Here is a 12,530-nt window from a genome sequence, read left to right as displayed (position 1 = left end):
CAGTTTTCCCAGCACCACTTATTGAAGAGGCTGTCCTTTCTCCACTGTACATTCCTGCCTCCTTTATCAAACATAAGGTGACCATATGTGCGTGGGTTTATCTCTGGGCTTTCTATCCTGTTCCATTGATCTATCTTTCTGTTTTTGTGCCAGTACCATACTGTCTTGATTACTGTAGCTTTGTAGTATACTCTGAAGTCAAGGAGCCTGATTCCTCCAGCTCCATTTTTCGTTCTCAAGATTGCTTTGGCTATTCGGGGTCTTTTGTGTTTCCATACAAAATTGTGAAATTTTTTGTTCTAGTTCTGTGAAAAATGCCAGTGGTAGTTTGATAGGGATTGCATTGAATCTGTAGATTGCTTTGGGTAGTATAGTCATTTTCACAATGTTGATTCTTCGAATCCAAGAACATGGTATATCTCTCCATCTATTTGTATCATCTTTAATTTCTTTCATCAGTGTCTTATAATTTTCTGCATACAGGTCTTTTGTCTCCTTAGGTAGGTTTATTCCTAGATATTTTATTCTTTTTGTTGCAATAGTAAATGGGAGTGTTTTCTTGATTTCACTTTCAGCTTTTTCATCATTGGTGTATAGGAATGCCAGAGATTTCTGTGCATTAATTTTGTATCCTGCTACTTTACCAAATTTATTGATTAGCTCTAGTAGTTTTCTGGTAGCATCTTTAGGCTTCTCTATGTATAGTATCATGTCATCTGCAAACAGTGACAGCTTTACTTCTTATTTTCCGATTTGGATTTCTTTTATTTCCTTTTCTTCTCTGATTGCTGTGGCTAAAACTTCCAAAACTATGTTGAATAAGAGTGGTTAGAGTGGGCAACCTTGTCTTGTTCCTGATCTTAGTGGAAATGCTTTCAGTTTTTCACCATTGAGGACGATGTTGGCTGTGGGTTTGTCATATATGGCCTTTATTATGTTGAGGGAAGTTCCCTGTATGCCTACTTTCTGCAGGGTTTTTATCATAAATGGGTGTTGAATTTTTTCAAAAGCTTTCTCTGCATCTATTGAGATGATCATATGGTTTTTCTCCTTCAATTTGTTAATATGGTATATCACGCTGATTGATTTGCATATATTGAAGAATCCTTGCATTCCTGGAATAAACCCCACTTGATCATGGTGTATGATCTGTTTAATGTGCTGTTGGATTCTGTTTGCTAGTATTTTGTTGAGGATTTTTGCATCTATGTTCATCAGTGATATTGCCCTGTAGTTTTCTTTCTTTGTGACATCCTTGTCTGGTTTTGGTATCAGGGTGATGGTGGCCTCGTAGAATGAGTTTGAGAGTGTTCCTCCCTCTGCTATATTTTGGAAGAGTTTGAGAAGGATAGGTGTTAGGTCTTCTCTAAATGTTTGATAGAATTCGCCTGTGAAGCCATCTGGTCCTGGGCTTTTGTTTGTTGGAAGATTTTTAATCACAGTTTCAGTTTCAGTGCTTGTGATTGGTCTGTTCATATTTTCTATTTATTCCTGATTCCGTCTTGGCAGGTTGTGCATTTCTAAGAATTTGTCCATTTCTTCCAGGTTGTCCATTTTATTGGCATAGAGTTGCTTGTAGTAATCTCTCATGATCTTTTGTATTTCTGCAGTGTTAGTTGTTACTTCTCCTTTTTCATTTCTAATTCTATTGATTTGAGTCTTCTTCCTTTTTATCTTCATGAGTCTGGCTAATGGTTTATCTATTTTGTTTATCTTCTCAAAGAACCAGCTTTTGGTTTTACTGATCTTTGCTATTGTTTCCTTCATTTCTTTTTCATTTATTTCTGATCTGATTTTTATGATTTCTTTCCTTCTGCTAACTTTAGGTGTTTTTTTTTTTTTTGTTCTTCTTTCTATAGTTGTTTTAAGTGTAGGGTTAGATTGTTTATTTGACATTTTTCTTGTTTCTTGAGGTGAGATTGAATTGCTATAAACTTCCCTCTTAGAACTGCTTTTGCTGCATCCCATAGGTTTTGGGTTGTTGTGTCTCCATTGTCATTTGTTTCTAGGTAGTTTTTTATTTCCTCTTTGATTTCTTCAGTGATCACTTCGTTATTAAGTAGTGTATTGTTTAGCCTCCATATGTTTGTATTTTTTATAGATCTTTTCCTGTAATTGATATTTAGTCTCATAGCGTTGTGGTCGGAAAAGATACTTGATACAATTTCAATTTTCTTAAATTTACCAAGGCTTGATTTGTGACCCAAGATATGATCTATCCTGGAGAATGTTCCATGAGCACTTGAGAAAAATGTGTATTCTGTTGTTTTTGGATGGAATGTCCTATAAATATCAATTAAGTCCATCTTGTTTAATATATCATTTAAAGCTTGTGTTACCTTATTTATTTTCATTTTGGATGATCTGTCCATTGGTGAAAGTGGGGTGTTAAAGTCCCCTACTATGAATGTGTTACTGTCGATTTCCCCTTTTATGGCTGTTAGTATTTGCCTTATGTATTGAGGTGCTCCCATGTTGGGTGCATAAATATTTACAATTGTTATATCTTCTTCTTGGATCGATCCCTTGATCATTACGTAGTGTCCTTCTTTGTCTCTTCTAATAGTCTTTATTTTAAAGTCTACTTTGTCTGATATGAGAATTGCTACTCCAGCTTTATTTTGGTTTCCATTTGCATGAAATATCTTTTTCCATCCCCTTACTTTCAGTCTGTATGTGTCTCTAGGTCTGAAGTGGGTCTCTTATAGATAGCAAATATATGGGTCTTGTTTTTGTATCCATTCAGACAATCTGTGTCTTTTGGTGGGAGCATTTAGTCCATTTACATTTAAGGTAATTATCGATATATATGTTCCTACTCCCATTTTCTTAATTGTTTTGGGTTCGTTATTGTAGGTCTTTTCCTTCTCTTGTGTTTCTTGCCTAGAGAAGTTCCTTTAGCAGTTGTTGTAGAGCTGGTTTGGTGGTGCTGAACTCTCAGCTTTTGCTTGTCCATAAAGGTTTTAATTTCTCCATCAAATCTGAATGAGATCCTTGCTGGGTAGAGTAATCTTGGTTGCAGGTTCTTCTCCTTCATCACTTTCAGTATGTCCTGCCACTCCCTTCTGGCTTGCAGAGTTTCTGCTGAAAGATCAGCTGTTAACCTTATGGGGATTCCCTTGTGTGTAATTTTTCCCTTGCTGCTTTTAATATGTTTTCTTTGTATTTAATTTTTGACAGTTTGATTAATATGTGTCTTGGCATATTTCTCCTTGGATTTATCCTGTATGGGACTCTCTGTGCTTCCTGGACTTAACTATTTCCTTTCCCATATTAGGGAAGTTTTCAACTAGAATCTCTTCAAATATTTTCTCAGTCCCTTTCTTTTTCTCTTCTTCTTCTGGAACCCCTATAATTCGGATGTTGGTGCATTCAATGTTGTCCCAGAGGTCTCTGAGATTGTCCTCAGTTATTTTCATTCTTTTTTCTTTATTCTGCTCTGCAGTAGTTATTTCCACAATTTTATCTTCCAGGTCACTTATCCATTCTTCTGCCTCAGTTATTCTGCTATTGATCCCATCTAGAGTATTTTTCATTTCATTTATTGTGTTGTTCATTGTTGTTTGTTTCACCTTTAGTTCTTCTAGGTCCTTGTTAAATGTTTCTTGCATTTTGTCTATTCTATTTCCAAGATTTTGGATCATCTTTACTATCATTATTGTGAATTCTCTTTCAGGTAGACTGCCTATTTCCTCTTCAGTTGTTAGGTCTGGTGGGTTTTTATCTTGCTCCTTCATCTGCTGTGTGTTTTTCTGTCTTCTCATTTTGCTTATCTTACTGTGTTTGGGGTCTTCTTTTTGCAGGCTGCAGGTTCATAGTACCCGTTGTTTTTGGTGTCTGTCCCCAGTGGCTAAGGTTGGTTCAGTGGGTTGTGTAGGCTTCCTTGTGGAGGGGACTAGTGTGTTCTGGTGGATGAGGCTGGATCTTGTCTTTCTGGTGGGCAGGTCCACATCTGGTTTTGTGTTTTGGGGTGTCTGTGGACTTAGTATGATTTTAGGCAGCCTCTCTGCTAATGGGTGGGGTTGTGTTCCTGTCTTGCTAGTTGTTTGGCATAGGATGTCTAGCACTGTAGCTTGCTGGTGGTTGAGTAAAGCTGGGTGTTGGGGTTGAGATGGAGATCTCTGGGAGATTTTCGCCATTTGATATTATGTGGAGCTGGGAGGTCTCTTGTGGACCAGTGTCCTGAAGTTGGCTCTCCCACCTCAGAGGCACAGCACTGACTCCTGGCTACAGCACAAAGAGCCTTTCATCCACATGGTTCAGAATAAAAGGGATAAAAAGAAAGAAAGAATTAGTAGAAGTAGAAAGAAAGAAAGGAGGGAGGGTGGGAGGGAGGAAGGAAGGAAGGAGGGAGGGAAGGAATGAAAAAAGAAAAAAAGAATATAAAGTAAAATAAAATAAAGTAAGAGAAAATATAATAAGGTTATTAAAATAAAGAAATAATTATTAAGAAAAAATTAAAAAACAAACAAATATAAAAAAACGGACGGATAGAACCCTGGGACAAATGGTGGAAGCAAAGCTATACAGACAAAATCTCACACAGAGGCATACACATACACACTCACAAAAAGAGGAAAAGTGGAAAAAATCATAAATCTTGCTCTCAAAGTCCACCTCCTCAATTTGGGATGATTCATTGTCTATTCATGTATTCCACAGATGCAGGGTACATCAAGTTGATTGTGGAGCTTTAATCCGCTGCTTCTGCGGCTGCTGGGAGAGATTTCCCTCTCTCTTCTTTGTTCTCACAGCTCCCAGGGGCTCAGCTTTGTATTTGGCCCCGCCTCTGCGTGTAGGTCGCTGGAGGGCGTCTGTTCTTCGCTCACACAGGACCGGGTTAAAGGAGCCGCTGATTCGGGACCTCTGTCTCATTCAGGCCAGGGGGAGGGAGGGGCACGGAGTGCGGGGCGGGCCTGCGGCGGCAGAGGCCGGCGTGACGTTGCACCAGCCTGAGGTGGGCCATGCGTTCTCCCGGGGAAGTTGTCCCTGGATCCCGGGACCCTGGCAGTGGCGGGCTGCACAGGCTCCCCGGAAGGGGGGTGTGGAGAGTGACCTGTGCTCGCACACAGGCTTCTTGGTGGCGGCAGCAGCAGCCTTAGCGTCTCAGGCCCGTCTCTGGGGTCCGCGCTGTTAGCCGTGGCTCGCGCCCGTCTCTGGAGCTCCTTTAAGCAGAGCTCTTAATCCCCTCTCCTCACGCACCAGGAAACAAAGAGGGAAGAAAAAGTCTCTTGCCTCTTCGGCAGCTCCAGACTTTTTCCCCGGACTCCCTCCCGGCTAGCCGTGGTGCACCAACCCCCTGCAGGCTGTGTTCACGCCGCCAACCCCAGTCCTCTCCCTGTGCTCCGACCGAAGCCCGAGCCTCAGCTCGCAGCCCCGCCCGCCCCGGCGGTGAGCAGACAAGCCTCTCGGGCTGGTGAGGGCCAGTCGGCCCTGATTCTCTGTGCGGGAGTCTCTCCGCTTTGCCCTCCGCACCCCTGTTGCTGTGCTCTCCTCCTTGGCTCCGAAGCTACCCCCCTCCGCCACCTGCAGTCTCCGCTCGCGAAGGGGCTTCCTAGTGTGTGGAGACCTTTCCTCCTTCACAGCTCTCTCCCACTGGTGCAGGTCCCATCCCTATCCTTTTGTCTCTGTTTATTCTTTTTTCTTTTGCCCTACCCAGGTACATGGGGGTTTCTTGCCTTTTGGGAGGTCTGAGGTCTTCTGCCAGCGTTCAGTAGGTGTTCTGTAGGAGTTGTTCCACAGGTAGGTGTATTTCTGGTGTATCTGTGGGGAGGAAGGTGATCTCCGCGTCTTACTCTTCCGCCATCTTCCCGGAAGTTCCTATGTGGACTTTTAATGTAAGTTAATGTTATCAGGTAGGAAAAGGTATTTCACTTTAGGTTCACATTTGCTAAATTGTAAGGTTGTTCACAAAGAAAGCAAGGTTCCTAGGCCCTCTTCCAATACTCAGAGCCTGCCAAGCCGTCTCCTTTCTGAAAGCATCTCTCACTTTCTGAAGGAGAGATGAAGAGAATAGGAGAAAACTTGCTTCTTCTGCTGTAATAATTTTTAATATCTTTTAAAGCCAATAAATATTTGTGCCCATGTTTTTCATATAAGACAGTAGACAGGTTAAAAGATTGCACAGCATTTTACAGAGCTCTGACAGCCGCTGAAATGCTCTGGGACAAAGCATCCCTTCTTACTGTTGTCTCCTACTTTGGTCAGGGAACCTGAAGCAGCAAGCTGACGATTGCATGGATAACGCCTGCCTCCCACATTGATTTACATGGTACTTAAGGAGGACCGACATCCACTGTGCACCTTAGTTAGGACACCTTGGTGTAATGCACAAGTATAGTACCAGCCATACAGTGGTCTCATGAGTCTATTATTCTATTATTTTCATCTTTCAGACATCAGTGCTCTTTAATAAATCCACAAAGTTGTACAAACATCAACACTGACCCCATCCTCATTAGAAGGCATTGCCCATACCCTCCTTCCCCTATGCCCTAGCAGCCATTAATCTACTTTCCGTCTCTGTGGATTTACCTCTTCTGGATAGTTCACACAGATGGAATCATGCTATGTGTATTCTTTTGAGTCCAGCTTCTTTCACTTAGCATCATGTTTTCAACATTCATCCATCTTGTAGATGGTATCACTACTTCATTCATTTTTATGGCCAAATAATACACTATTGTGTGGTTGTATCACATTTTCTTTATCCATTCATCAGTTGATGGACATTTACGTTGTTCCCACCTTTTGTCTATTATGATTAATGCTACTATGAACATCTGTGTACATGTTTTCAGTTCCTTTGGGTATATACGTAGACGTGGCATTGCTGGGTGGTACAATTCTATGTTTAACTTCTTGAGGAACTGGCAAAGAGTTTTCCCAAGTCGCTGAACCATTTTACATTCCCATCAACAATGTATAAAGGGTTTCAATTTAGCCACATCCTCACCAGTACTTGTTACTTTCTGTCTTTTTATTATAGTCATCTTAGTAGGTATAAAGTGATATCTCACTGTGAATTTATTTTGCATCTCCCTGTTGCTTAATGATGTTGATCATCTTTTCACGTGCTTATTGCCCATTTGTATATCTTCTTTGCAGAAATGTCTATTCAGTTCCTTTGCCCATTTTTAATTGGATTATTTTGTCCTTTTATTATTGAGTTACAAGAATCCTCTAATATTCTAGATGCAAGTCCTTCATCAGATTTGGTTTCTTTTCACTTTCTGATGGTATCCGTTGAAGCCTGAGTTTTTAATTTGATAAAGTGCAAAGTAATTTGTTTTTTCATTTGTTGTTTGTGCTTTTGGTTTCATAACTAAGAAGGCTTCCACTAATCCAAACTCATGAAGATTTACTTCTGCACTTTATTCTAAGAGTTTTATAGTTTTAACTCCTATATTTAGGTGTGTGTATGTGTGTGTGTGTGTGTGATGTCAAGAGGGTCCAACTTCACGTTTTGTATATGGATATCCAGTTGCCCCAGTACCAGTTGTTGAAAATGCTGTTCTTTCTCAATAAATTGTCTTGGGACCCTTGTTAAAAATAATTGACCATAAATGTGAGGGTTGTTTTCTGGATTCTTAATTTTATTGCAGTGATCCTCATGTCTGTCCTTATTCTACTACTACATATTTTTTATTGTGGTTTTGTAGTAAGTTTTAAAATTGGGAAGTGCGAGTCTTCCAAATTGTCCTTTATCAATATTGTTTTGGTCCTTCCACATTGCTTATATTTCCACATGATGTTTAGGATCAGTCTGTCTACTTCTCCAAAAATGACAGCTGGGATTTTGATAGGGATTGCATTGAATTTGTAGATCAGTTTGGGAAATATCGCTATCTTCACACTGTCTTCCAATTCATGAATATGGTTATCAGTCTATTTACATGTTATCTAATTTCTTTTAATGATGTTTTATAGTTTTCAGTGTACACATTTTGCCCTTGGTTTGTTACATTTATTTCTAATATTTTATTCTTTTTGATGCTGTTGAAAATGGAATTTTTTCTTTTATTTTCAGATTGTTCATTGCTCGTGTGTAGAAATAAAATCAACTTTTTTTTTTTTATTTTTTGCGGTACACGGGCCTCTCACTGTTGTGGCCTCTCCCGTTGCGGAGCACAGGCTCCGGACGCGCAGGCCCAGCGGCCATGGCTCACGGGCCCAGCCGCTCCGCGGCACGTGGGATCTTCCTGGACTGGGGCACGAACACGCGTCCCCTGCATCGGCAGGCGGACTCTCAACCACTGTGCCACCAGGGAAGCCCAGGCTGATACTCTTTATCAATTATTTCACATATGTAGTCGCAGCTATGATGAATGACTATAGATTTTACATGGTGGACCGGTATGGAATTTATATATGAATGTCAAAATGCTAATACTGGGTTTTGTATGTAGAGGGAAACTCCTCATAATTATATTGCTAATGCATGTTACTCACTTATTATCTGTGACCCAGGTAAATTGTATTAACATCAGCCTTTTTTTTTTTAAAACATCTTTATTGGGGTATAATTGCTTTACAATGGTGTGTTAGTTTCTGCTTTATAACAAAGTGAATCAGTTATACATATACATATGTTCCCATATCCCTTCCCTCTTGCGTCTCCCTCCCTCACACCCTCCCTATCCCACCCCTCCAGGTGGTCACAAAGCACCGAGCCGATATCCCTGTGCCATGCGGCTGCTTCCCACTAGCTATCTACCTTACGTTTGGTAGTGTATATATGTCCATGCCTCTCTCTCGCCCTGTCACAGCTCACCCTTCCCCCTCCCCATATCCTCAAGTCCGTTCTCCAGTAGGTCTGTGTCTTTATTCCTGTCTTACCCCTAGGTTCTTCATGACATTTTTTTTTCTTAAATTCCATATATATGTGTTAGCATACGGTATTTGTCTTTCTCTTTCTGACTTACTTCACTCTGTATGACAGACTCTAGGTCTATCCACCTCATTACATATAGCTCAATTTCGTTTCTTTTTATGGCTGAGTAATATTCCATTGTATATATGTGCCACATCTTCTTTATCCATTCATCCGATGATGGGCACTTAGGTTGTTTTCATCTCCGGGCTATTGTAAATAGAGCTGCAATGAACATTTTGGTACATGACTCTTTCTGAATTATGGTTTTCTCAGGGTATATGCCCAGTAGTGGGATTGCTGGGTCATATTGTAGTTCTATTTGTAGTTTTTTAAGGAACCTCCATACTGTTCTCCATAGTGGCTGAACCAATTCACATTCCCACCAGCAGTGCAAGAGTGTTCCCTTTTCTCCAACGTCAGCCTTTTTGATGAGTACACAGTTAGGTTTCAGAGATTGTTGATATAAATCTGTATACTTTGTTATAATAACTTTCTACTCTCTTAAAAAGCAAAGATTCTGTTTGTTGTAATAAACCAATTTCTTTAATACCATAATGATTTTTTCTACTACATTTTCGTTTTAGGAAATGACAAAAAGATGGAAGAAGCAGCTTCCTATTACTTGGGCTTAGCACACTTGGCTGCTGGAGAGTATGAAACAGCATTAGCAGTAAGTTCAAGTTGACTTTAATCACTATCACTTTTAATTTTTATTTTATTATATTTGTTCTATTTTATTATGTTTGTTTTATATTTTTTATTGTATGTTGTTATAAGGCCAACAGAAATGGGGTGGGCTGGATGTCAGTGTACCTATTTATAGAGACTAAAGCAGAATAGCACTATTCTAGAAGCATTAAAAATTGGTTTTATTGATGAAAGTTAAATATATGGAGTAATGGGACCCTCCACTCCTATATCACCAAGGACAAGAGGAAATGGGTTTAAATGACAGCAAAAAGTAAATAGTAAAAAAAAAAAATTACGGCACACATAATATGATCTGAGAAAGTTTTCTTAGGAAAAACTGTAGTTAATAAACAATAGATTGAATTGCATTGCAGTGAACCTTTCCTTTGTGTGTGGGGAGCGGGGAGAAGGCGGGCTGCAAAGGTGGAAGGCATTGCTAGTCCCAATCTGAGAAGTAACCTGCTTCAGGATAAAAATCAGTGTTTGCCTATCTTATGACCAGGCTTGGTGTGTTTGACTAAAAAACCCAAAAAACAAAATGTCAAGAGCTATCTTTTCCATATTAAAACTGAAATCATTTTTCTTTCATTCTTCTCTTACCTCTAATATATTCCAACTGTAACTTCTTATTGAATTTCACATACATCTCATGTAATAATCCTATTTGATAAGAAGTATTGGCTTTATATTTCAGCTTTGAGGAGCTCTTGTTGGCTCTTTTAGATATTCATGCTAAATGGCATTTCTGTGATTGGGCTAAATATTTTTCTCTATCATCCTTAAAACTGGGTTTAATCGTAAGAGACTTCAGTTTTCCTAGTTGACTCTTCTACTTAATATTTTTTAGGTAATGACATGCACACAGCAAGGCTGTTGTGTTCCAGGTACTTTGAGGAACACAGAGGCCAACAAGATGCACATTTCCCTTTAGGAGCTAGTTGAATGAGGGGGACCAACTTGTAAACAACTATAATTCAAAGCAGGATGAACAGGGGTTTTCTGAGTTCAGAGTAGTTAGTTTCAACACTGAAGATCAGGAAGGTTGCACAGAAGAGCTTTTGAGGGGCAGGATTTATACAGGCAGAAAGCGTGAGTCAAGGATGATAGCATATTAGACACACACACACTCCCACACTCTCAATATGATCATCGTCAGTGGGTTTGAGAAGCAATGAATTGTCATGTACAAGATAGGATACAGTAGGAGATCAAGTTGGAAAATTAGGTGAAAATTAGCTTATAGATTCTCTCTGTCTCTCTATCACATGGCAGGCACATGGCAAAATAAATTCAAACAATACAATAGAGTTTACAGTGAAAAATAAATCTTCCTTCTGTCCCTGTACTCAGTCTCACAGTTCTTTCCTCAAAGGCAAATACAGTTACAAGTTTCTGGTTTATCCTTCCAAAAATATTCATAGGTATGCCTGGCATATAGGTGCATATATATGTGTGTGTCCTTTTTGTTGTTTACAGAATGATAACGTTTTATACACACTGTTCTGTCCCCTGAGTTAACTTCCTCCATACTAATGTATATATAGACATGCCTCATTTTAAAAGGGACTCATAGTATCCCATGATATAGTTGTACTGTAATGGATTTAACTATCTCCTATTGGTGGGCATTTAGGTTATTTCCAATCAGTTTTGTTTCACAAAGGGTATAGCAGTGAATAGCTTTGTGCCAAAGTGAGAGAAGATCTACAGAATAAATTCCTAAGGGTGGAAATGCTGGTTCAAAGAGGAGATATGAATTTAAAGATAAGTTTATTTTTATTTCTAATCTTCCCTTCAAAGAAGCTTAACAAGTTTATTGTCACACAACAATAAATGAAGGTGCCTGTTTCCTCAGGAGCTATGTATATCTTTAGGAAATTAGGCATATGTATTAATACATGTTGCGAATATTTTTCCAGGCCACTGTTTTTTGGCCTTATTATGAAATTCCTCCATCAACTTTTAGATATGTGTGTGGCCAAATTTATCAATTTCTTCTTGTGTGATTTCTGGACATTCTTAGAAAGGCTGTACTCATTCTAAGTACAGCCTTTCTAAGAATTAGGAATTCATCGTAATTCCGGGATTATACTTTTTAATCTTTTGGAGGGTTGGAGGGTCTTGAATGCTTTGTTGGAATGTGAAGCTTAGTTTTTAAGCAATGTGGAATGTTTGGTGACTTTGATGAGGCTGGTGGTATGATCTCATTCATTTACTGACAACTGTTTATTGAGCACCTTCTAAGTGACAGACAACATGCCAGGCATGATGGATCTGATCTATAGTTTTGGAAGATAACACTAGTGGTGTAGGATAGTCTAGTAATGAATGTATTTAAGAAGCAGCATGGCATCCAAGTGACACATTTCTTGATACTGTTACTCCTTTCAGAAAAGTATTGAAATTATTTTTCTGGAGGTAAGGAAGCCATAAATCAAATGTGAAGCTCACATTCATATTAACTGTGTGACCTTGGACAAATCCCTTAAATTCTCTAAGTCTCAACTGACTCAACTAATAAGTATATTTACTTTTTGGGGGGTTGAATGGTGTTTTAAAAAGATATGTCCACTTTCTAACCCCTGGAATCTATGAATTTTACCATACTTAGGAAAAAGGTCTTTGCAGAGGTAATTAAGTTAAGGCTCTTGAGATGAGGTGATCATTGTGCTGGATTTTCTGGCTGGGCTGTAAATCCAGTGACAGGGTCCTTATAAGAAAAAGGCAGAAGGAGGTTTGAAACAGACAGAAGACAAGAAGACATGCCCGCAGAAGACAAGTCCCTGTGAAGATGGTGGTAGAGATTGAAGTTGCAGTGCCACAAGTCAAGAGATGCCTGGAGCCACCAGAAGCTTGAAGAGACAGGAAGGATCCCCTCCCCATAAGAACATGGTCCTGCCAACCCTTTGATTTCAGATTGCTAGGCTTCAAAACTGTGAAAGAATCCATTCCTTTATTTTACTTT

The 12,530-nt window shown here is 39.5% G+C and overlaps 1 protein-coding gene and 1 long non-coding RNA gene across 4 annotated transcripts in view; one reads left to right on the top strand and one right to left on the bottom strand.

Annotated features, from left to right (window-relative positions):
- LOC125964180 (uncharacterized) overlaps positions 1–12,530 on the bottom strand; it is a 672,498-nt gene that overhangs the window by 130,985 nt on the left and 528,983 nt on the right. The gene's annotated exons all lie outside the window — the stretch shown is intronic.
- TTC29 (tetratricopeptide repeat domain 29) overlaps positions 1–12,530 on the top strand; it is a 249,929-nt gene that overhangs the window by 69,271 nt on the left and 168,128 nt on the right. For both annotated transcript variants that reach the window (XM_033402828.2, XM_049708815.1), the window contains exon 6: positions 9,460–9,545. In XM_033402828.2, the coding sequence (XP_033258719.1) occupies positions 9,460–9,545 (86 nt within the window). The remainder of the gene's footprint in view (positions 1–9,459; positions 9,546–12,530) is intronic.

The sequence above is a fragment of the Orcinus orca genome, chromosome 4 (genome assembly GCF_937001465.1).
Source record: "Orcinus orca chromosome 4, mOrcOrc1.1, whole genome shotgun sequence".
In the NCBI taxonomy this organism is placed as follows: Eukaryota; Metazoa; Chordata; class Mammalia; order Artiodactyla; family Delphinidae; genus Orcinus; species Orcinus orca.
This window is presented reverse-complemented; position numbering and strand designations above follow the sequence as displayed.